Here is a 24904-nt window from a genome sequence, read left to right on the forward strand (position 1 = left end):
CTGTCATTTTAGGTGGTGGAGGTCCACGGTAGGATTTCTCTATTGTATTTCATGTATGGTTCCCATATTTGTTCGAATATTGTGATGTTATTTCTTAAATTATATGTTATTTTTTCTAATGGAATACATTTATTTATTTCTATGTGCCATTGTTGTACTCTCAAGTTGTCTTCTAATTTCCAGGTTGACATAATACATTTTTTTGCTACAGCTAAGGCTATCACAATAAATCTTTTTTGTGCTCCATCCAAATCGAGTCCAAATTCTTTATTTCTTATATTACTTAGAAGGAAGATCTCTGGGTTTTTTTGGTATATTGCTTTTTGTGATTTTATTTTATATATGTTTAGATCTTCCCAAAATGTTTTCACTTTCTCACATGTCCAAATTGCATGCATTGTTGTTCCTGTTTCCTTTTTACAGCGAAAACATCTGTCTGATACTGTTGGGTCCCATTTATTTAACTTTTTGGCTGTGGTGTATAGCCTGTGTAACCAATTATATTGTATCATGCATAACCTCGTGTTTATTGTATTGCTCATAGTTCCGGAGCATAGCTTTTCCCATGTTTCATTCTTTATCTTTATGTTTATATTTTGTTCCCATTTTTGTTTAGGTTTACAGTTAGTTTCCTCATTCTCCTTTTCTTGCAGTTTGATGTACATGTTTGTTATAAATTTTTAAATTATCATTGTGTCTGTAATCACATTTTGAAAATTGCTTCCTTCTGGTAACCTCAGACTGTTTCCCAATTTGTCCTTCAAGTAGGTTTTCAGTTGGTGGTATGCAAACATTGTATCGTGACATATTATATTTGTCCTTCATTTGTTCAAAAGATAATTTATTTCCCGAAAAACAATTTTCTATTCTTTTGATCCCTTTTCTCTCCCATTCTCTGAAGGAAAGGTTATTTATTGTGAAAGGGACTAGTTGATTTTGTGTCAATATTAATTTTGGTAGTTGATAATTTATTTTATTCCTTTCTATGTGAATCTTCTTCCAAATGTTGAGCAGATGGTGCAATACTGGTGAATTCCTACATTGCACCAATTTATCATCCCACTTGTATAGTATATGTTCAGGTATCTTCTACCCTATTTTATCTAGTTCTAATCTGGTCCAATCTGGTTTTTCCCTTGTTTGATAACAATCTGATAGTGCTGCTCTATAATAATTCTTAAAGTTTGGTAGTTGTAAGCCTCCTTGTTTGTACCATTCTGTTAATTTATCTAGTGCTATCCTCGGTTTCCCACCTTTCTATAAGAATTTCCTTATTATTTTCTTTAGCTCCTTGAAGAATTTCTCTGTTAGGTGAATTGGTAATGATTGAAATAGGTATTTTATCCTTGGGAAGATGTTTATTTTAATACAGTTTATCCTTCCTATCAGTGTTAGTGGTAAGTCTTTCCAGTGCTCTTAGTCGTCTTTTTTCATTAATGGCTAATAATTTAGTTTATATAGATGGCCAAGATTATTATTTAGTTGTATACCTAGGTATTGAATTGCATGGAGTATTGAATTGCTTGTGTTTGCCATCTAAATGGCGATTCTTTCTTAAACTTTGTGAAATCCGCATTATTCATTGGCATTGCTTCACTTTTATTTGCGTTGAGCTTGTACCCCGATACTTCTCCATATTCCTTCAATTTCTTATGTAATTCTTTTATTGATATTTCTGCTTCTGTTAAGTATATTATAATGTCATCTGCAAATAGACTGATTTTATATTCCTTTTTTATTTTTATCCCTCATTTTATTTTCTGTTCTTATCAGTTCTGCTAGTGGTTCTATAGCTAACGCGAATAGTGAGGGAGATAGTGGACATCCCTGCCTTGTTGATCTGTTTAAGTTAAATTGTTTTGATATATATCCATTTACTGTCACTTTCGCCAATGGTCCCTTATATAATGCTTTAATCCAATTAATATATTTCTCTGGTAGGTTGAATTTCTGTAGTACTTTGAATAAATAATTCCATTCTACTCTGTCAAAGGCTTTCTCTGTGTCTAAAGCACCCGCTACTGTTGGAGTTTTGTTTCCTTGTACTGCATGGATTAAGTTAAAGAATTTACAGATATTGTCCGTTGTTCGTCTTTTTTTAATAAATCCAGTTTGGTCTAGTTTTACTATTTTTGGTACACAGTCGGCCAATCTGTTTGCTAATAGTTTAGCTATTATCTTATAATTTGTGTTAAGTAGAGATATTGGTCTATATGATGCTGGTGTTAGTGGATCTTTCCCCGTCTTTGGTGTTACTGTAATTATTGCTGTTTTGCATGAATCTGGTATGTTTTGTGTTTTTTCAATCTGGTTCATTACTTCCAGGAGAGGAGGAATTAATAAGTATTTAAATGTTTTATAGAATTCTATTGGGAGTCCATCCTCTACCGGTGTTTTATTGTTCAGTAGTTTTTTTTATATCTCCTGTATTTCTTCTATTTCAAATGGTTTAATTAATTTATTTTGCTCCTCTGTTTGTAATTTCGGTAGTTCAATTTAGTTCATTTCATCTATTTTGTCTTCTTTCCCTTCGTTTTCAGTTTGATATAGTTGTTTGTAGAATTCCCTGAAGTTTTTGTTGATCTCCGTTCGGTTATATGTAATTTGTTTGTCCTTTTTCCTTGATGCCAATACCGTTCTTTTAGTTTGTTCTGTCTTAAGCTGCCACACTAGTATTTTGTGCGTTTTTTCTCCTAGCTCATAATATTTCTGTTTTGTCTTCATTATGTTCTTCTCCACCTTATATGTTTATAGTGTTTCATATTTTATTTTCTTGTCTGTCAATTCTCTTCTTTTAGTTGTATCTTCCTTTATTGCTAATTATTTTTCTGTATTTGTTATTTCCCTTTCCAACTGTTCTATTTCTCGATTGTAGTCCTTCTTCATCTTAGTTACATAACTTATCATCTGTCCTCTGATGAGTGCTTTCATTGCGTCCCATAGTATAAATTTATTTTTCACTGATTCAGTATTTATTTCAAAGTACATTTTAATTTGTCGCTCAATTAATTCTCTAAAATCCTGTCTTTTAAGTAGCATGGAGTTTAATCTCCATCTATACATTCTTGGTGGGATGTCCTCTACCTCTATTGCTAATAACAGGGGTGAGTGATCCAATAACAATCTAGCTTTATATTCTGTCTTCTTAACTCTTCCTTGAATGTGGGCTGATAACAGGAATAGGTCTATCCTTGAGTATGTTTTATGTCTACCCGAATAATATGAATATTCCTTTTCCTTTGGGTGTTGTTTCCTCCATATATCCAAAAGTTGCATTTCCTGCATCAATTTAATTATAAATTTGGTTACTTTGTTCTTTCTCTTAGTCTTTTTTTTCAGTTTTATCCATGTTTGAATCCAAATTAAGGTTAAAATCCCCTCCTATTAATATATTCCCTTGTGTATCTGCGATCTTCAAAAAGATATCTTGCATAAATTTTTGATCTTCTTCATTAGGTGCGTATACATTGAGTAAATTCGAAAATTCTGAATATATCTGACATTTTATTGTTACATACCTCCCTGCTAGATCTATTATTTCCTCTTCTATTTTGATTGGTACATTTTTATTGATTAATATAGCGTGATGGAGTAGTGACTGGTAAGAAAATACCAGCCCTCTCCAGAAAAGTTAAAACAAAGTAAAGAAAAAGCAAAGCTACAAACACAGAAACCGTAACAAATTAAAAATAAAAGTGTGGAGAAAATGGCAGCAAAGAAAGAAAAACCAAAAACAACGGGAAGAAAAGAAGAAGGAAAGATGTCGGAAGAGAAAGGTGAAGGCCTTACCTGTACGAGGAGGCCCGCCGTGGAGAGAGAAACCCACTCCCTGAGGTCAGTGGAAACCCCAAACTCAGGACTACAAAGATGGCTCATGGAGCCAAATAAAAGTGTGCAACCGCACATGCGTGAGGATTCGTGCATGCGCGATGCACAAGACAAAAACAACACTGACGGGAGGGGGGACCAGCTGAGGAGTAAATCTCCACAGCTGAAACACACAAGTATAACACGACAGCAAGACTCCCAACAGGAAAACATAGAAAATAACGGGAACAAGAAGGAAGAGAATAAAAAAAGGAAATCAGAGAAACAACAGATGACCAACCCAGAGGAAGACGACCAACACCAAGACACCTTTAATAAAAATAATAAAAACAAAAATACCCAACAAAATAAAATAAACAACCCAACAAGAAGATCAGAAAAGACAGAGGTAAAGGACACAGATCCTGGAGTGGACTCAGAAGAAGAGGAGGGAGAACATCAAACTCTATACAGAGAAATGGAAGATGAAGGGAAGGGACAGTACATGGATAATTTTTTTTTTAAAGAATATATGGAAACATTAAAAGAATGGCTGACACAAGAATTCAGTGAAATAAAAAGAAGAATAAAAGGTACAGAAAAAAAAGTGAATAGATTAGAAATGGTCATGACAGAAATAGGAAAAAGAGTAGACAAGGTGGAAGAACGAGAAATAGCCATAGAAATGGAGGTAGATGACTTAAAAAAGAAATTAGAAGAATCTGATAAAAAAAAGTTAAAGAAACACAGGAGCTGTTAGCTCAGAAGATAGATATAATGGAAAATTATAATAGGAGAAACAATATAAAGATGGTGGGCCTTAAGGAAGATGAAGAAGGCAAAAATATGAAAGAATTTATAAAAGAATGGATCCCCAGGGTCTTAGGAATGCCAGAATTGCAGGAAGGAATGGAAATAGAAAGGGCACACAGAACATTAGCCCCTAAATCACAACCACAACAAAAACCAAGATCCATTCTTGTAAAATTCTTAAGATATACGATAAGAGAAAATATATTGGAGAAGGCAATGAAAAAAATAAGAGAAGACAAAAAAAACCACTGGAATACAAAGGTCAAAATTTTTTTTTTCTAACCAGACATAAATTTTGAACTCCTGAAGAAGAGGAAGGAGTTTAACGCAGCAAAATCGACCCTATGGAAAAAAGGTTATAAATTTATGTTAAAATATCCAGCGGTGCTTTTCTTGGATTCGTAAAAAGCACGAAAATTTGCAGAACACCTACAAAACAGAGAGAGAGATAAAGAGATGTAAAAAGAACAAAAATGACAACAAACTATATATAAAAAAGAAGAATAAAGTATAAGTAAGAACTAAGAAGGGAAAGAAAGGAAATAAGGAGGGAATTAAGAGAGTAGCTTTGTTATATATGAAGATTAAAATCTTTTCTGGGGGGCTGGGTGGGGAAGAATAACAGTTACTGCGAAATCAGTTGACGCTTGCGAGCGGATTCGCAAATCCAAATAGAGAGGGGAGATGTGGTTGCCCGACAAGGGACAAAGGGCAAATCAGAGAAGGGACGGACTATTGGGGTTAAAGGAATTTTAGATATGGGAATAGTGGAAATATTTTATGTTTTAGAAATGTTGTCTTACAATGTGTTCAAAAAAAGAAAACAGAAATGGATAAGAAGGGAAGGTGGTGATGAGGAAACGGAAAGGAAAGATAAACAAAGTATGAAATGGCCATGTTGAACTATATGACTTTAAATATTAATAGAATACATAACCAAATCAAAAGGAAGAAGCTGTTAAATTTACTGAAGAAAGAAAAAATTGATATAGCATTCGTGCAAGAAACACATCTAACTGAAGTGGAACACAAGAAATTAAAGAGAGATTGGATAGGACATGTAACAACAGCATCATATAATTCAAACTACTCAAACTTGATGCTCAGTTTGAAAACATTGGCAAGTTTAGACATATGGCAAAAAGTAAGAGAGTTACAGACAGATTGATTGGCAGAGGACAAGAAAGAACTGGCAGGTAATTTAGGAGATTACTGAAGGCATCTCGCTCTCTAAAGAGTAACCATGGGGAAGAGGGTTCCACTGGGGAAGTTTGGTCATAGCCAAAACAATACCATTAGAGCTCATTTTGAACAGGGAGGGAGGAGAAAGATCAAAAAAGCAACAGTGATAAATAATTCTATAGTTAGGGAAGCAGACTGGTGCAACTGCAAAAATGATTCTGGGATAGTATGTTTCCTCTGAGGGACCAGGATCAATTCAAGGATATAATCAAAGCCGTAAAATATTAGAGTTGGACAGCACAGCAACATCCCTTTTAGCTCATTGAGTCTATACTTCCCACTTGAACTAATCCAACTATAGTCTACACATTTCCAGCTCCCCTCAGATTCTGCACTCAGCTATGCATAAGGATATTGGCCAACTAAACTTCCAACCGACACATCTTGGGCTCTGGCAAGAAACTGGAGTACCTGCAGGTATCTGCAGCAAACTCCACAAATGATGGAGGTCAGAATTGAATCTGATTTGTTGGAACTGTGAATCATGAGTTCCACTAGTTGTGTCACCCTACCAGCTTGAACAGGAGGGTAAATGATGGCCAGAGATTGTGGTCTAATCAGTATGAATGATATCGGCAGCAAAAAGGGATGAGGTCTTGTGGGCAGAATTTAAAGAATTAGGAAATATATTGAGAAGCATTCTTCAAAGGTAATAATCTCTGGATTATACCTTGTGCTATTTCCCCAGAGTTTACTGAAGTGGGGGGAAGGGGGGGGGGGGTGAAGACTGATGTGTTGTAGAAAATATGATTGGGAGAAAAGTTTAGATCAGCATGTCTCAAACTCACATACCACCTTAAGTAATCCCTTACTAACCTCAAAGCACCTATGGCATTTTTTTAAAAAATGTTGTGAACCACTGGTTTACAATATTGAGGTATTAGGACAAGTTCTGGAAAAGGTAGGATCAGTATGCATAGCACGAGTTGTCCCTTTACTAGGCTGGGACTTATTTCCTCATGTCTAGGGGAAGGTGGGTGGGTTGCACTGGAGCTTTCTGAAGCTTTTTGAAAAGTTTTAAATCAGTTGTAAGGAAAAAAAAAGGAGTTTTGATTCAGAAGAGAAGTAACAAAGAATTTGCAAGGGAGAGAAAACCAAATTTCAGGTTTCAGATTTATTGTCACATACATGACATTACATATAACCCTAAGATTCTTTCTCCTGCGGGCAAGGCAGAATTACCAATTATTCAAAGTGCAAAACAACTGTATTCAATGTATACATGTAAACAAATAAAGAAAGGTAAGCAAGCTGTGCAATACAGAAAGAATGCAATCAATGAAGTGCAAAAGTAAGCGTTTTTCTAAAGAATCCCTGATTGAGTTTGTTGTTGAGGAGTCTGTGGCACCTATACTCCTTTCCTGATAGTAGCAGTGAGAACAGAGTGTGTGCTGGGTGGTGTGAATCCATGATGATTTGAAAATAGTAGTAAATATTTGGAAAGGGAGTGATGCACCATCAATTACTCAAAGACTGAGGTTGAGAAACATCCGTACTGCTCGACTGTTCTGCACTGAGGAGGAGGCTGTGGAATGGTTACCTTTATACAGGAGTATGTGGGAGAGTCCACAGGTACAGCCACCCATTGGGTGCACCCGATCAGACAAATACATGCAACATTCACCCCTTGCTTTTAAAAATAGTCCAGAGAGGTAAAATGGTGCTTACAAAATCACAAATTTAGTCTCTCAGATGGTCTGGTTGTTTGTTGGGACCATCGTAGTATCAGTTGTGACTGCGGTGCAGTCACAAGGTCCTGGACAGTCTTGGGCACCTGTATATGCTGGTCGATGTTGTGCTGCTGGATAAGCAACGATGAGTCTGGTGTATCCCCTGTTGGGGAAGAGACAGGGTACCATGGTTCAGGGACATCGTGTGTGGTCAGGGGTGAGGGGGTGTGGAGTGATCAGTGGATGTCTCCAAGGCCCCTATAGGTGCCAGATCCTTATCGGATCCCTATCCCTGTCCTCATGTCCGTCAGGTTGGCATGAACGCAATGGACCTTTTTGACCAGGGGGTAGGACTTAAGGTTCCTCTCATGCTTCCAGAGTAGGACCGGCCCTGGGAATGTCAGCCATGCCAGCAGTGTGGTTCCTGACAAAGATTTCCTGGGAAAGGAAAAAACATTCATGGGGTGTGGCGTTCGTGGCAGTACATAGAGGGGACCTGATGGAGTGGAGCGCCTTCGGGAGGACCTCTTGCCAGCGAGAAACTGGAAGGTTGGTAGATATCAAGGCCAGGAGGATGGCCTTCCAGACTGTGGCATTCTCTTTTCTGCTTGCCCTTTCCCCCAGGGGTTATAGCCAGTGGTCGTCCTCATGGCAATGCCCCTAGCTAACAGGTACTGGCGCAGCTCGTCACTCATAAAAGAGGAGCCCTGGTCGCATTGGATATAGCTGGGGAAGATGAATAGAGTGAAGAAACTGATGACTATGGCAGCTGTCATGTTAGGGCAGAAGATGGGAAATGGGAGTATTCATCCATGACACTGAGGAAATACACATTGTGGTCTGTGGGGGCCCTTTAAAGTCAACACTGAGGTGCTCAAAGGGGTGGGTGGCTTTTATCAACTGGGCCCTGTCTGGCTGGTAGAGGTGTGGTTTGCACTCAGCACAGACCTGGCAGTTCTTGGTCATGGATCTGATCTCTTCGATGGATTACAGCAGATTGCAGGCTTTGATGAAGTGGAAGAACCTGATAACTCCGGGATGGCAGAGATCATTATGGAGGGTTTGTAAGTGGTCAATATGCACACTGGCATAGGTCCCATGGGACAGGGCATCTGGTGGCTCCTTAAGTTTCCCCGGCCAGTACAAGATGTCATAATTGTAGGTGGATTGTTCAATTATCCACTTCAGTATCTTGTCATTTTTAATTTTTCCCTGCTTCTGGTTGTTAAACATGAATGCAACTGCACGTTGGTCAGTTAGTAGGTTAAATAGTTTGCCAGCCAGGTAATGGCACCAGTGCCGCACTACCTCGACAATGGCTTGGGCCTCTTTCTTGACGAAGGAGTGTCAAATTTCGGGGTCCTGCGGGGTATGGGAAAAAAAAAAACAACTGGTTTTACCTGCCTGGTTAAGACTGGCAGCCAGGGCAAAGTCTGATGCATCACTTTCCACCCAGAATGGAATGGATTCATCCAAAGTGTTCATTGTGGCCTTGACGAAGCCTGCCTTGATGCGGTTGAAGGATGTGGATTTGACGAGGGGTGGGCCTTGTCTGCATAATTAGGGACCCATTGGGCATAATAAGAGAAGAACCCAAGACTTAAGGCTGTGGGGCAGTGGGAGTTCCAGTAGTGGCCGCATGCAGTCAATGACTCCATTCTCAATGCACTTGGCCTCATTATATGTGAGGTTGAGGAGCTTGGCAGTTTGGAGGAATTTCTGGAGGTTGGTCTCATGGTCCTGCAGGTCGTGGTTGCAGATGGTGATGTTGTCAAGGTACAGGAAAGTGGCCTGCAGCTCATACTGGTCCATCATGCGCTCCATCTCCCATTGGAAGATTGAGATGTCGTTCGTAACACCAAAGGGGACCCGCAGGAAATGGTAGAGGTGGCCATCCGCCTTGAACCCAGTGTATTGGCGGTCCTTCGGGCAGATAGGGATCTGGTGATATGCCGTCTTTAGGTCGATGGTAGGAAAGACCCGATAATGTGCAATTTGGTTCACCATGTTGGCTATACGAGGGAGAGGGTATGCATCTGCTGATGGTCTGACTGTAGTCAATCCTGTTCTTTTCCCCATTCCTCACTACCACTATCTGTGCTCTCCAAGGGCTGGCGTTGGCTTTGACGATCCCTTCCTTAAGTAAAAGCTGTACCTCTGCCCAAATGAAGTCCCTGTCCCCAGCACTGTACCATCTACTTTTAGTGGCAACAAGTTTACAGTCAGGGATGAGGTTGGCGAACAATGATGGAGGGGTGATTTTAAGTGTGAAGAGCCCGCAGGTTGTTTATGATGGGTGACAGGATTGTTGGCCATGTTCGATGGGTGTGGGGAGTGGGTGGAATGCAGCTGTTGATTTGAAAATCGCCAGTTAGAGACAGTGAGGGTTGGATGGGACCTGATGAACTCCATCATCACGCTTTTAAGGAGACATTGAAAATCAAGTTCAAATAGCACGGCAGCACAGAGCTGCAGCATTACCAAAAGTTTAAAGTCTTTATAGTCTGTACCACATATAGTTAGAGTCACTACACAGCAGCCACGGACGTTCACTGTATGTGATCTGGAAGCCAAGGAGATCTTTTGATTCACCAGCATTACTACGAGGGAGAAGTGCCACACCATGGTGGCACTCTGTTGAATAGGCAACTCATCATGTGGCCATTTACCTTAATGTCCATCATTGACCTGGCAATCTGATGCGGGCTGTCCTGGTCGAGTGTGATGGAAGCCAGTGCTGGGTCGCTGCTTGTCACTGTTATGGAGGATGGCGGCATCCAAGATGGTGGTCCCTAGGGCCCACAAGCGGTGCTGCTAAATCCCCAAGATGGTACCCAAGATGGTGACCCCCGCAATCCATATGTGGCGCTGCTAAGAAGGGGTTTAGACTTACACACTTTGGTGTAGTGTCCATTCTTCCTGCAGCTGGAGCAGGTTGAATCCTTTGCTGGCAGCATTTCCTCTGGTGCTTTCCAAGGCTGCAGAATTAGCATTTTGGGTGCTCCTGGAGTACCATGGCTGTGGACAGGTCACCGACGGAACCAGACGAAAATGGTGGGAGGTGTTCACAAAGCAATGCTACTGTGGCAACTCATTAGTGGAGCAAAGGGGTGGCGGCATGTCCCAAGATGGCAGCACCCGAGGTAACCATGAGGCAGCCGCGTTATCTGTTTAGTAGGCCTACATATTCTGGAGAGCCACCTCCTGCCAACTCAACTGCTCACCACAGACTGAGCTCCCCTTGTTCAAAAAATCTTTAACGGATGTAGTTTGACCTGATCCTGGTTACGTAGGTGTCCCTTATAAGGACCTCAGTGTACTCAGCAGCAGACGTGGCCTTGCAGAGCCCAAAGGTACTTGCCGTTTGACTCACAGGTCGCTGATTGTGGGTCACTAGAAGGTGCATGGCATAGACAATGTTGATCTTCCGCAGGTTCTGGCCTTTAAGAATGTTCATGGCATTCTGGTACGATGTGGCATTCCTGATCATGGAGTACACCAGGGTATCGACTTGGGATGCACTACGTGCAATTTATCGGTCTCTGACCACATGATGACTGAAGATACCTGCAGGAATCCTTCAAAAGAGTGTAGCCAGAGTTCAAAGGTTAGTGATTGAGGGTCAATTTCCAGCTTTTCTGGCTTCAGGATCTGCTCCATTTTAAAAACTTTTAGTGAATAAAATTGATGCATCATCAATTACTCAAAAACTGAGGTTGAGAAACCAATAGGCTTTTATTAACTAAAGTACAAAGGCACATCCATACGGCTCGACTGTGCTCACTGAGGAGGGGGCTGCGGAACAGTCACCTTTAATCAGGAAACTGTGGGAGGGGCCACAGGTACAGCCGGCCAATGGGTGTGTCCGACCAGACAAATATGTTCAACAGGGGTTTACCACATAGAGAAAGGTCAATTGAACTATAACTTAGTGAAAGCAGCCTGGAACACAGACACCCAAAGGCAAGTCATTATCACAGCAGCTTGCAACACTCAAGAAGAAGATACTGGTTTTCACACAAAAAATTCTGTCAAGAATTCCCTGGTGGCACTCAGACTTCAAAAGTTCAATAATACATGGTGCATAAAAAATGTAGAGCTGAAATCAAAAAGGAAATTAAGAAGATAAAGAAAAATCTGAAAAAAATATGCAAGTAAAATCAAAGAAAATGAAACATAGTTTTATAAGTACAAAAAGAGCAAGAGCCTAATAGAGGAAATAAGTGAGCTATTCAGGACTAAAAAGGTCTTCTTCTTCTGGCTATCCATCCCATAGGATGATGATATGGTTCCTTTCAGTCAGTTTGTGGGGTTTGATATGATACCCCACTCCTCAGAAAGAAAAAGCGTATGCATGAATGGATTTAGGTGAGTAGGGGTTGCGCATGTCCAGACCCACCCTCTCGACATCCCCTCCCAGATCCAGCAGCATAGTGAGGCCCAAGATAGCTGGGGGAAGTTCTGTTGCTAGACCAAGCTTCGGTGCAAGGGATGCCCTTTTCCTCGTTTCATGGCAAGTGTTTGCTAGATGGCCGATGACCCTATGATAGGGTTCATCTGCCCTTTGACAGGTCTTGTTTTTCATCCTGCAGGATGTCTAGCCACCCTCCACACCAAGCAAGCCTGATGGGGGAGACGTTTTAGTCACCAACCAGCTGACCATATGACAGGTAGTACTAGGTTACATGGTACCAGTAGCACTCAGATGAGTGACCTGACACATACAAAGGTAACCTATTCATGGAAGCAGAGGATGTGGGCAAGTTTCTTAATTAATACTTTGCAGCTGGCAACAAAAAAGGGGGATAATGTTGATGTTTGCTGAGGACGTGTAAAGTTTTTTGTGGAATAGGCACAGTAAGAAAGGATGTTTTTAAGGAGTACAGCATCCTTGAAAGTGGATAAGGCATTGAATTTGGATAAGGCATTGAAAGTGGATAAGGCATTGAATTTTGTTAAAGAAACAAGGAAGGATAGTGAAGAGCTTCTGACTATCATTTTCCCATTCTCCCAGGGGATTGGAGGATTCATAATATTGCATTGTTGTTTTAAAAAAGGAATAAAGGATAAACCAAGTTATTTACATTTGGTAGTGGATAAGCTATTGGATTTAGAGGCTGTGTAAAATAGATTAAACAGAGCAGGGATTTGTCAAGATAAAAATCAGGTCTGGCTAATTTAATCGAGCTTTTTGAGGAACTAAGTTGGATGATAAAGAAGTGGGTATAGTCTACATGCTCCGATAGTTCAATGGTTAGAGCCCTGGTCTTATAAACCAAGGGTAGTGAGTTTGTTCCTTGCTGGGGCCTTATTTCTGAAAGGGGCGTGGACAAAATGGCGAATCTCTGTCTTCTTTAAGGTAGACAAAGTTAAAGAATTTCATGTATGTTACATTCTAACTGTAGTATTACGTGACAATAATGGAACCTTTACATGAATTTGATCAGACTTTTTGACAAAAATCATGATGGCAGGCTCATTGAAAAAATTAAGGTTTATTGGATCCAACGTAGGGAAACAAATTTAATCACTCAAGTTTCAAAAAGCGGTGCCAACCTAAAACGTTAACTATTCATTTCTTTCCATGGATGACCTGCTGAGTCCCTCCAACTTTCCTTTGTTTCCTCCAGATTCCAGTATCTGCATTCTAGTGTTTCTCAAATTTATTCTGTAATTGGCCTGTTAGCAAAGGGTATATTATTTGATGAGGGCTGCCTCTAGTGGGTTTCCATGAAGTTTAATAGTCAGATGCTTATTGTTCGTAATATTTATTAATGATGTAGATCCAAATGTAAAGAACATGATAAAGAAGTTTGCAGATAATAGAACAATGACCTGGTTGGTTCACAGAGACTAGCTTCAGTTAGCTGGACAGAAAAGTCAGCCATTCAAAAGGGGAACACAAGAAAGTTTACATCTGCAATGTATTCCTTACTTCAGTCGGGTAACTCCTAAGTGGGAGTTATATAAATCAAAACAAAGATGGGAATCAGACTTGAATATTAGTATTAGTGATAAGAATTGGTCCGATTTATGTCAGGACTGCATGACCAAAACGATTAATGTAAGATATAGATTGGGGAAAAATAATTTTTTGTATCAGCTTTATCTTTCCCCGCAGAAATTGCAGAAATTAAATTCCAATATATTAGATATATGTTTTAGATGCGGTGAAGAAATGGGAACCTTTTTTTTAACATTCCACCTGGCCATGCTCAAAAGTGAAACCCTTTTGAGAAAATTTTAAGAATTTTATTATATCAAAATATTGTGAAACAATTACAAAAAAATTCCAAATTTGTTTCTCCTAGAAAATACCGTTGACATAAAATCCAAAATGAAACTCTCCAAATATCAATTAGAATTTCTTAATTTTATTAGTGGTGACCAGGAAATGTATTGCGGTAACTCGGAGTCTGATTCCCTCTGGATATATCCTGATGAGATGCACAGTCATGTTCTCCTGGAGAAAATTACTTACAATTTAAGGAAGAGTATAGCATGTTTTTGCGGGTATGGCAGCCATACTTGCAGAATGCAGGGTTGAATATTTAGGGACACTTATTCTGTTCCTGTGTTCTACGTCCTGGTTCTTTTCCCAACTAGAGATCTAGGTATGAAAAGGAATCAGATCCTATGAACTGGATACCGAACCCCAAAAGTTCCTTTATTCTTCTTGCTTTTCTGTTCTATTTTTCTTATCTATCTTCTCTTTCATTCTTTTCTTTACTTTGGGACTTTGTTTGGGGGGAGAGGCAGTGGGATTGTTTGGAGATATGGACAACTTGTACCACTGATTTGTTTTTTTTCATTTCTATTTATATATTTAAGTAATGGTTATTTCTTGATACATGTTGTCCACAAAATGAAAATAAAGCATTTGTGGCGGCTCACCACTAGGCAGGCAAACCGGCCCAATTTGTAAGCCACGTGGCGGGGCAGCCAAGCAAAATGGCACAATCGGGGGTTTTCCCTTCCTCCCAGCACGGGGCTCAGAAGCCCGCGCTGGGGAACCACGTGATGCCCAGGTGACGTCAGCGCCCTCCAGCACGGTTCTCAGCTGGGTCTTTGCCAGCAAGGACCGGGCGCAACAGAAGGTCCACCTACGCGCCCTTTTCTCCCGGCTGGCCGACTTTGGCTTTACCATCAACCCGGCCAAGCGCCAGTTCGGGAAAAAGTCTATGCAGTTCCTGGGCAAAACCATTATGGCCGAAGGAGCCATGCCCGCCGCTGCGAAGGTCACCGCTATCAGGGAGTTCCCACGCCCGGACAGCCTCAAAGGGCTGCAGGAGTTTGCGGGTATGGTCAACTTTTACAACTGCTTCATCCTGGGAACTGCGCACATCATGCAGCCGCTATTCGCAGCCAAGCACAAAACGCTCGCTTGGAATCCAGAAGCCTGCATTGCATTCGAGAACACCAAGGATTCCCTCGCAAAGGCTGCCATGCTCATCACCCGCACACCAACCTGCATATGGCACTCTCTGTTGATGCCTCTGCCAAAGCTGTCAGTGCCATCCTGGTGCAGCAGGTGAATGGACATTGGAAGCCTCTGGCATTCTTCAGCTGCCTGCTCTGCCTGCCAGAATGCAAGTATAGTGCCTTCGACCACAGGTTACTGGGCATGTACCTGGCAGTGCCTCATTTCTGCTATTTTTTGGAGGGGAGGACTTTTACCATCTTCACCGACCACAAACCCCTCACCTAGGCACTCATGATGGCAAAGGATCCCTGGTCGGCCTGCCAGCAGCGTCACCTCTCCTTTGTGTTGGAATTTACCACCGACATTCGGCACAAGACGGGGAAGGACAATGTAGTTGCCGATGCACTCTCACGACTGGCCATCTGCGCGCTGACGCCCGGCCTCGACTTCGACCAGCTCGCTCAGGACCAGAAGTCTGATGCGGAGACGAGGGCCTTCAAGACCGCCATCACAGGCCTCCGGTTCCGAGACCTCCCGACTCCGAGCGGCGAAGGCACCATCCTGTGCGATATCTCCATGGGCACCCCGCGACCAGTGGTTCCCCAGCAGTGGCGCAGGCAGGTCTTCCATCACATCCATGACCTTTCACATCCGTCCATCAGGTCCACGGTCCAGATGGTGGCAGAATGTTTCGTATGGCATGGGCTGCAGAAGCAGATCGCAGGCTAGGCCAGAACATGCACAAGATGTCCAAGGTGCACAGGCACACCAGGGCACCCGTACAGGAGTTCGAGCACATCCGGGAATGGTTCAGCCACATTCACGTGGACATCGTCAGGCCCTTACGCATTTCCCAGGGCAACTGCTACCTGTTTACGATGGTGGATCGCACCACTCACTGGCCTGAGATGATCCCGATGCCAGATGCCTCCACTGACTCCTGCTCCCAAGCACTGTTGCATGGTTGGATTGCCTGGTTCGGTGTCCCGGGTCACCTCACCAGCGATCGAGGCATCCAGTTCACATCTGTGCTCTGGGCACAGCTCGCCAACAGATTGGGGATCCAGCTACACCGCACCATGGCCTACCACCCGCAGGCCAATGGACTGGTCAAACATCTGCACCGCCACCTTAAGTCGGCACTCATGGACTGCCTCACCGGTCCCGACTGGGCAGATGAACTGCCTTGGGTGCTCCTGGGCATCTGCTCCACTCCCAAGGAAGACCTGCAGGCATCATCAGCTGAGCTGGTTTACAGTGCGCCGCACTACCTGGTAAGTTCGTCAACACACCTCACAATCCCCAGCGGTCGCTGCACGAACTACTTCCTCACCTCAGGGCACGCTTGGACTCGTTTGAACCTTTACCGCCACCCAGGCATGGCATTCACCCATCTCACATTCCCGGCGAACTGCTTTCCGCTGAGTATGTTTTCGTTTGGCGGCACCCAACTGTGGCACCTCTGCAGCGACCGTATGAGGGGCCGTACGGGGTTGTACAGCGTTTCAGCTCTACGTTCACGCTGAACATTGGCGGCAGGTGGGAGGTGTTTACCGTGAACAGGTTGAAGCCAGCGCACCTTGATCCCACTGAGCCCGTGGTCGTAGCCCAGCCCAAGATGCGAGGCCGCCCGGCGAAAAAGGACATTGGTGCCGTTTCTGGGGGGGCCTGTGTGGCGGTTCACCATGAGGCAGGCGAACTGGCCCTGCTTGTAAGCCACGCGGCGGGGCAGCCAGCCAAAATGGCGCCATCGGGGCTTTTCCCTTTGTCCCAGCACAGGGCTCAGAAGCACACACTGGGGGACCATGTGACACCCAGGTGATATCAGTGCCCTCCAGCGTGGTTCTCAGCCAGGTCTGGACTGGGAGTATAAGTGCAGCCCAGCAGCCTGCAATAAACCAGTCTGCTCACTGAGCTCAACCCGTCTGGTTGTGTGTGCTCTTTCAAGTGCAGTGTAGCTGCCGCTACACATTCAAAAAAAAGGAAAAGAAAAATAGGACTTAATGTGGCAAAGAATAAGGTCTTATTCAAGGCAAGGAAATGTATATGAGGATACTGAGAGATAAGAATTTTCATTTTCTCATTGCTGCATTTGGAGGTTCTCACCTGCTTCAAAAGGGCATTAATCATCCTGGTGCCCGAGAAGAGCAGAGGGAGCTGCCTCAATGACTATCACCCAGTATCAAGCACATCTACTGGAATGAAATGCTCTGAGAGGGTTGGTCATGGCTAGAATTAACAGGTACCTAAGTAAAGATCTGGACCCATTACAATTTGCCTACTGTTATAATTGCTCCACAGCAGATGCAATATCCCTGGCTCTCCACTCAGCTCTAGATCAATACATATACATATATACATATATCTGGCTTCATCGACGCCAGCTCAGCCGTCAACACCATCATTCCCTCAGTGCTGGTCAACAAGCTCCAAAGCTGGGCCTCTGCACTCCCCTGGAACTGAATCCTTGACTTCCTCATCCAAAGACCATATTCAATACGAGTTGAAAACCACATCACCTCCTCACAGATGATCAACACAGGCACACCAAAAAGATACATGTTTAGCCCACTGCCCACTCACTCTACACCCAGGACTGTGTGGCTTGGCACAATTCAAATGCCACCTACCAACTTGACATCACAGTCATTGGCAAAATCACAGACGGCAATGAGGAAGCGTAGAGGAGGAAGATAGATCAGGTAGTTGAGTGGTGTCACAACAACAACTTTGCACTCAGTGTTAGCAAAACCCAGGAACTGATTGTGGACCAGAAGGAAATCAGGAGAACACGAACCAACGAGTGACCAATGATGGAGATGGTATAGAACTTCAAATTCCTGGATGTCAACATCCCTGAGGATCTGTCCTGAGGCTATACCTCATGAGGAGTTTGAGGAGATTTGGCATTTCAGCATAGACTCTTGCAAATTTCTCCACGTGTACCGTGGAAAGCATTCGGTTTGGTTGCATCATTTTCTGGTATGGAGGTGCCAATGTACAGGACAGAAAAAAACTCCAGAGAGTTGTTAATTCAGCCAGTGACATCACAGACACCAGTCTTCATTACACTGAGGACATCTGGATGAGTGAAGTCTTAAAAAAGCAGCTTTTATCCTCAAGGACCCCACCACACAGGCTTCACCATCAAGAAAATGGTGCAGTAGCCTGAAGATGAGCACTCAATTTCTTCCCCTCGTCCACCAGATTTCCAAGTGGACAATGAATCACAGACACTACCTCACTTTATCCTGTTTCTTGTACTATTCATTTATATTTTAAAATGCAATTTATACCAATATTTGCACTGTAATGCTGCCGTAAATCCACAAATTTCGTGACATGTTCATGACAATAAATTCTGATTCTGAGAAGGAAAAAAGATAGCTTTAAATACAGAAGATCATGTTGGTAGAGTGGTTCACAACTTTTCTTATTAGCAAGGACATCACAATTTGAGTACTGAATCTAGTGCTAGTCACACATTACAGGAAAGATGTGATTATAGAGGATAGGATGTGGAGAAGATTGGATAGGATAGGTTGTTTTCTTTTGAAGAGAGAAAACTGAGTGAAGATCAGATTGAGATAAAATAAATTTGAATAGGGTTAGATAGAATAGCTCGGAAGGATCTATTTCCCTTATCAGTGGTGTCAAAATCTTAGGACATAAATTTCATCAGTATGGAAGGGATTGAAGGGATGATGAAAACAATTTATCTATCCTAGAATGTGGCAGGACGGGGAGTAATCTGCATCTCATCATCTGAAAGAGCGGTAAAGACAAAAATCCTCATCAAACATGAAATTTTTTGATGTGGGCGAACAGCTAATGCTGGAGGTACGATAAATCCATTACGCTTTTTAGGCTTGCAGGGTTGTGATGAGCTGAATAGCTTAATCAGTTGTAAATTATCTCATTCTGTGGTTCCAAAATTAATAAGAAATGTACTAAATCAATTTTGCCCACTGTGTTTGCTCAATGTTGAATGCTTTTGCAGCACCCTCCCACCACAAAATGAGAGGTAAAAGGAAAAGGAGGAGATCAAAGATTTTCAATACTGAACTAGGTTAGCATTAATAACCTCTTCTATCATAATGATGTTGACCTATATTCCTTGTATTTTCCTCCAACTCTTCAATCGTTTTGCTGCCTTCCTTGAATCAAATGCTCCACTATCCCTGCACAATTTTCCCTTTACAGCAGATTTTTGTGATAATATTCTCTTCTGGCTTTCTTTTGTATACTAAAGTCTAGGCTGATTTGTATAAGCAATAGAACCTATTCCGCTGCATCTTTGGTAAATGTAACATGAGGTTCTTGAGGATGAACAAATTTGGATCATCTTCTCCGACTGAGAGGCGACTTGCTCAAAGTATATAAAATTATGAGAAACATAGATAGGATAGAAAGTCAGAGTCTCTCTCCCAGGGTGGAAATGTCAAATAGATGAGCGTGTAGTGGCCCATGGCCTGCACCAACACTGAAAATGGCTATCAAACACGGGGACCGGCAAGACCTCGCATGGGCTGAGAACCCCCCGTTTCCATAGGCTGCCGGTGGAACAGTAAAACTGGCCAGTCACCGCTGGCAGATCCCAGGGGGCCCAATCGGGGCCAGGGGGCCCGCTCAAGCCATGCATCGGTGGTGACACAGCCGAGCTCACTATAAAAGGCAGAGCTGCCCCTGAATAAACTCAGTGTTGAATACATTCTACCAGTGTGCGTGTCTTCTTTCTTCCACGAGTCTTGAGCTATGGTCCAGGAGCTCTAACTGTGAGCTATAACCTGGCTGTAGCAGTAGCGACCCCACCACAAGGGCACAGATTTAAGGTGAGAGGGGTTAAAGTTTAAATGCGACATGCAAAGCAAGTGTTTTACATAGAGTAAGTGTGCAAAACACGTTGCTAGGGAAGTGGTGGAAGCAAATACTTTTAATTGACTTTTAATAGACATTTAGGCAGGAATGGAAGGATAAAGACCAAGAGCAGTCAGATTAGATTAGGTAAAATTGGTATCAAGGTCAGTACAAAATACAGTGGACTGAAAGGCCTGTCCCCGGGTTTACTGCTCTATGTTGAAACAGGCCAAATATGTTTTCCCTCTGCTGGCCTACTCACCATTACCCTCCATTAAGAGATTGGTCAGTGAAAGAGATGCCTTCCTTTGTACTTCCAAATCGCTGGACTGTAACAAATTATAATATGGCTCCAGGTATTCTTCCGGTAACTCACTTTTCACTAGTAAAAATAAAAGATTAATTGATAAAAATGAAATAATTTGTATTTGTAACTTAACACTTAAAATCTATCTTCCACCCAATTTTTTGAAGATAATTTATTATTTGGGATATGGAGATTACTGGTAAGGTGAGCATTTATTGCCGATCATTATTGCCCTTGGTGGGCCATCTGCAATTCAACTGCATTAGTGGATGTGGAATCACATATAGGCCAGATCAGGTAAGCATGGCAAAGAATTAGTTTTTACAACCTTTATTCTCTGGTTGTTATGACTATTTCAAACATTTCATTCCCTTCAATGTAATAGAAACAAATTTCAGTAGCAAAGTGCAATGGGCTGGTGATATATACATTGTTTCCCTGAAAATATGTAGCATCTTTACCAACTTGAAAGAGTCCCTGGACCATCACCACTCAAAATGAAAATGATCTTGGACAGCACTGAGGACCTTCAGTTTTTTCATTAGAATCAACAGCCTGGTAGAATGAGGACCCCATCTCCCAAACCACCCAATTACACCCCCTGCTCTATATTTACTACTCCATGTTTGGCAGATTCCATGGATCACACATTGATCTTCAGCCATCTGAGAATCCATAGAAATGGAGCAGAGGCAAGTCATCATTGACACTAAGAGACTGAAGGCCTAAAATACAATTATTGGAGCAATTAAATTAATCCCTTATTGAGTACCTCTAATATTTTTTTCTGAATATCATACTCACATTGCTCGCTGATATGTAAATAGTAGAGAGCAGCTGATTGCTGCAGGCTTGGATTTTCAGAAGCAGCTAGGGTTTGCAAGACCTTCAAGTTTTCCACGTCAATCACTTTATTTTCTGAAGCTGCAGAAACAAACCGATAACCAGAATAATTATTTTATAAGTGAGTGAGAAGCTGAAATGGTAAATTGAGTTACAAGTGTCAAAATGATTAATGTTTGTGTGAAAACCTTATAATCACTGTTTAATGAAAGCACTGTTTGTGAGCATGGATTTTATGATCATGACTTAACAGATTTTATCAAAAAAAATTCCCTAGTTTCTAAACTCTCCAAACATTTTACAATTAATATTAAATAAAAAGAGCATTTCTAAATTTAACATACAATATAAATGTAATAGGAATGGGCATTCATTTTATTTTATTCCCAGTATAATTAACTGATAAAGAAGCTTGTCAGGCTCACACAGCGTCTAGTGATTTATCAAAGAGATATTGTAGCGGTTCACCAGAGGCTGAATCGAACCGTCTCTGGAGATTCCGAGTGAAGTCATGATGTCACAATGCGATGACTTTATTTGGAACTTATGGGGTTTAAAAAGCTGCGCATGACTGTTTGAGTAAATTACTTTTTTTTTTAAACTTTATTTATTCGTTCAAAAAACAAATAGTATATAACATATACAACAATTAACCATAAACATGAACATTATTTTTATATATAGAAAAAAAAGAAAAGAACCCCCCCCTTCAGCCAACTCTCCTAAGGAGAGCCATAAAGAAAGAAAAAAGAAAAAATATTAAAGAAAAATTAAACATACATATTAAGATCTAATCAACATAAATTGAAATGTAAATATTCTGAGTATAACAACCACTTATTAATAAAAAAAACTATAATTATCACGCAAAACATAAATAATTTTTCCATTATTAAACAATATTTCATCTCATTATGCCATCTTTTAATATCAATCATATTTGTATCTTTCCACGTACTAGCAATACATTTTTTCGCTACAGATAAGTTTCAACTTGCTTTTGTATATTTAGCTTTATCTAATCCCAAACCTTTCAGAGGTTGCAAACTACCCAATAAAAATACTGTCAGATCTAAAGGTATTTTAATCTTATACAGGTATTCTAAAAACAATTGAATTTTCTTCCAAAAAGATTGTATATGTATACATGACCAAACAGCATGAAAAAAAGTTCCAACAGAATTATCACATCTAAAACACAAATCTGATTCATGAAAACCATACTTTTTAAAATTTTCAGGTGTTAAGTATAATTGATGTAGAAAATTATAGTTAATCATTGCATAACGTGCCTTTATCAATCTAGTTACACTATCACAACAGATATCTAACCAATCATTCTTGGAAAAAATAAAACCAATATCTGCTTCCCATTTACTTTTAGATCTATCCCAACCTTTTTTATCCATACCATCCTGTAATATTTGATACATAGATGAAATATAACCCTTCTGTGGTACCTTCATAAGAAAAGTCTCAAATTTAGTCATTTCAGGTAAAATCACATCTCTACCAAATATATGTTTTACCAAAGATCGAATTTGATAATAAAGAAACAAAGAGTTCTTATCAATACCAAAACTGTCCCTCATCTGATTAAAAGATAAAAATTTACCCTCTTTAAAACAATCTCCCAAGTTTTCCACACCTTTAAATCTCCAATGCAATAAACTTTGATTGTGTTTTGAAAAAGAAGTAAGTTGATTATTATACAACGGAGTCAAAGCCAATAATTTACCCATAGAACCTATCATTTTATTTTACTTTATCCATAACTTCATTAAATGTTTTAGAATAGGCACATTATGTTGCTGTAACAAATTTATATTCCATCTAAACAAAAATTGATGTATTTCAAATTCAGAAATATTTGCCATCTCAATTTTGGCCCAACTAGGAGGTCATTCCAAATCCATCAATGAACTAATAAATTTAAGTTGGGCTGCTTCATAATAATTTTGAAAATGTGGTAAACGTAATCCCCCTAACTCACATTTCCAAGTTAATTTATTCAAAGCTACTCTCAAAAATTTACCTCTCCATAAAAACTCCCTAATCATTTTATTCAAATCTCGAAAAAAAATATTATCAAGTAAATGCGGAATAGATTGAAACAAATATTGCATACGCGGAAAAATATTCATCTTAATTGTATTTATCCTACCCAATAAATTAATAGGTAAATCTTTCCATTTAATCAAACTAGTTTTAATTTGTTTTATTAACAGAACATAATTTAATTTATATAAAGACTAAATACCAATAATATCTTTATATGAAAACTCAAATCAATGTATATAGGCCCTCCAATAGGAGAAAAAAAATCACAAATTAAAAGCTAACTAGAATGAAAATTTTTAAAAATTAAAAAAAAATCCCCCCCAAAAAAAAACTACCAAAAGGTAGTAATCCCTAAACAAAAATTGGGTGTGGGTCACCCACCAGTGGCTGATGACTAATAAAGAACTTAGAGCAAATCTCTCCCTCCCCAGCCAAACAATGAATAACATCAAAATATCATAATAACATAAAAAGTAAAATAAGAATAAGAATATTCTTCCATTCATCCAAGAGATTCCAATCTCGGAGATCCCATTTCAGAAGAAGTTGGACTCTTTCCATTCCCATTTCTCCCATTTCCGCCATTTCTTCCGTTTCCAGAACAACCAGATTTTTCTTTAGGAGACAATGGTGGACTACGTCTTTGTCCTCTTATATCTGGCAATGAATCAGCAAAAATCATTGCTTCACAATCATTCTCAAAAATCAGAAATTGATAGTCTCCATAAAACACCTTCAACACTGCCGGGTAGCGAAAAGTAGACTTATAACCTTTACGCCACAAAACTTCTTTAACTGGATTAAATTGACATCGTTGCTGAATAACCTCTTGACTCAAATCAGGATTTAAAAAAAACTCTGCTGTTCTGAATCAATAATGGAGTTTGTTGTTGTCTCGCAATTTGCACTGCTAGTCGAAGTATTGCTTCTCTGTCCAAATAATTCAAACATCGAATTATTACAGGTCTCGCTGATTGACCAGGTAAAGGTGTTCTTCTTGAAGCTCTATGTGCTCTTTCCAGTACCAAGCTTCCAGAAAAAATTTCTTGCCCTAGTACTTGTGGGATCCAATCTTTAAAAAAACGAAGAGGATCTTGTCCTTCCATACCTTCTGGCAAACCAACGATTTTCACATTATTCCTTCTGCTTTGATTCTCCAAGTAGTCTATTTTCCTCTCTAACTCCTTCTTGCGTTCTCCCAATTCTGTAACTGATTTTTCAACCTTCAACACTTTTTCTGTGTTAGAAACCACTTGCTGTTTACAGTCCAAAAAAGCAGTCTGAAATTTTAAAAAATTCTTCATAAGATGCTTCCACACGTGCTTTAACTGTATTCAATTCTGAACTTATACTAGCATTCATTTCAGCCATCTCATTCATTAAAGGTTGAATGACAGCATTTAACTGCATACATTGGAACTCAGAAAAGCTCAGCCCTGCTTTCTCTGATGTAGTGGCAGAACCAGGTAACTGCAGCTCCTGCTGCAACTCAACAAAAGACATTTTAGAGGTTTTACTGCGGGTCTGGACTCCCAGCAATGGCACCCCGACTTCCTCAGGGGGTCGTCACTGATCTCCCCCCGCAGCTCGTTGTTTTTGCGCAAAATCACGGAGGAAAGCGATATCTTCAGGTTGAAATGCTTCCTGATGCATTTCAAACAATGGAGTTGTCTTCCTGCGTGCTCCCTCCGTTAAAATCGAAAGGCTTCCAGAATCGGGATCCACTTCTTGGGAACACGCACCTTCTTCCGGCGAATGGGTAATTCCAGCGCCATCCTTCACTTGGTGAGTAGTAGACATTTTTTTTCAGCTCCCACAGGCAGTCTTTGTGGTCTAGACACTGAAGAAATTAAACCTGAAGCTGTAACAAGTCGTTTAGGC

The 24904-nt window shown here is 40.7% G+C and overlaps 1 protein-coding gene across 3 annotated transcripts in view; it reads right to left on the minus strand.

Annotated features, from left to right (window-relative positions):
• The window catches only part of LOC138737731 (uncharacterized), a 70436-nt gene that overhangs the window by 38266 nt on the left and 7266 nt on the right, over window positions 1-24904 (minus strand). For all 3 annotated transcript variants that reach the window (XM_069888332.1, XM_069888330.1, XM_069888331.1), the window contains 2 exons: window positions 20924-21043; window positions 20075-20194 (listed from right to left, as the gene is read on the minus strand). In XM_069888332.1, the coding sequence (XP_069744433.1) occupies window positions 20075-20194; window positions 20924-21043 (240 nt within the window). The remainder of the gene's footprint in view (window positions 1-20074; window positions 20195-20923; window positions 21044-24904) is intronic.

Source organism: Narcine bancroftii, chromosome 6 (assembly GCF_036971445.1).
Source record: "Narcine bancroftii isolate sNarBan1 chromosome 6, sNarBan1.hap1, whole genome shotgun sequence".
NCBI classification, from domain to species: Eukaryota; Metazoa; Chordata; class Chondrichthyes; order Torpediniformes; family Narcinidae; genus Narcine; species Narcine bancroftii.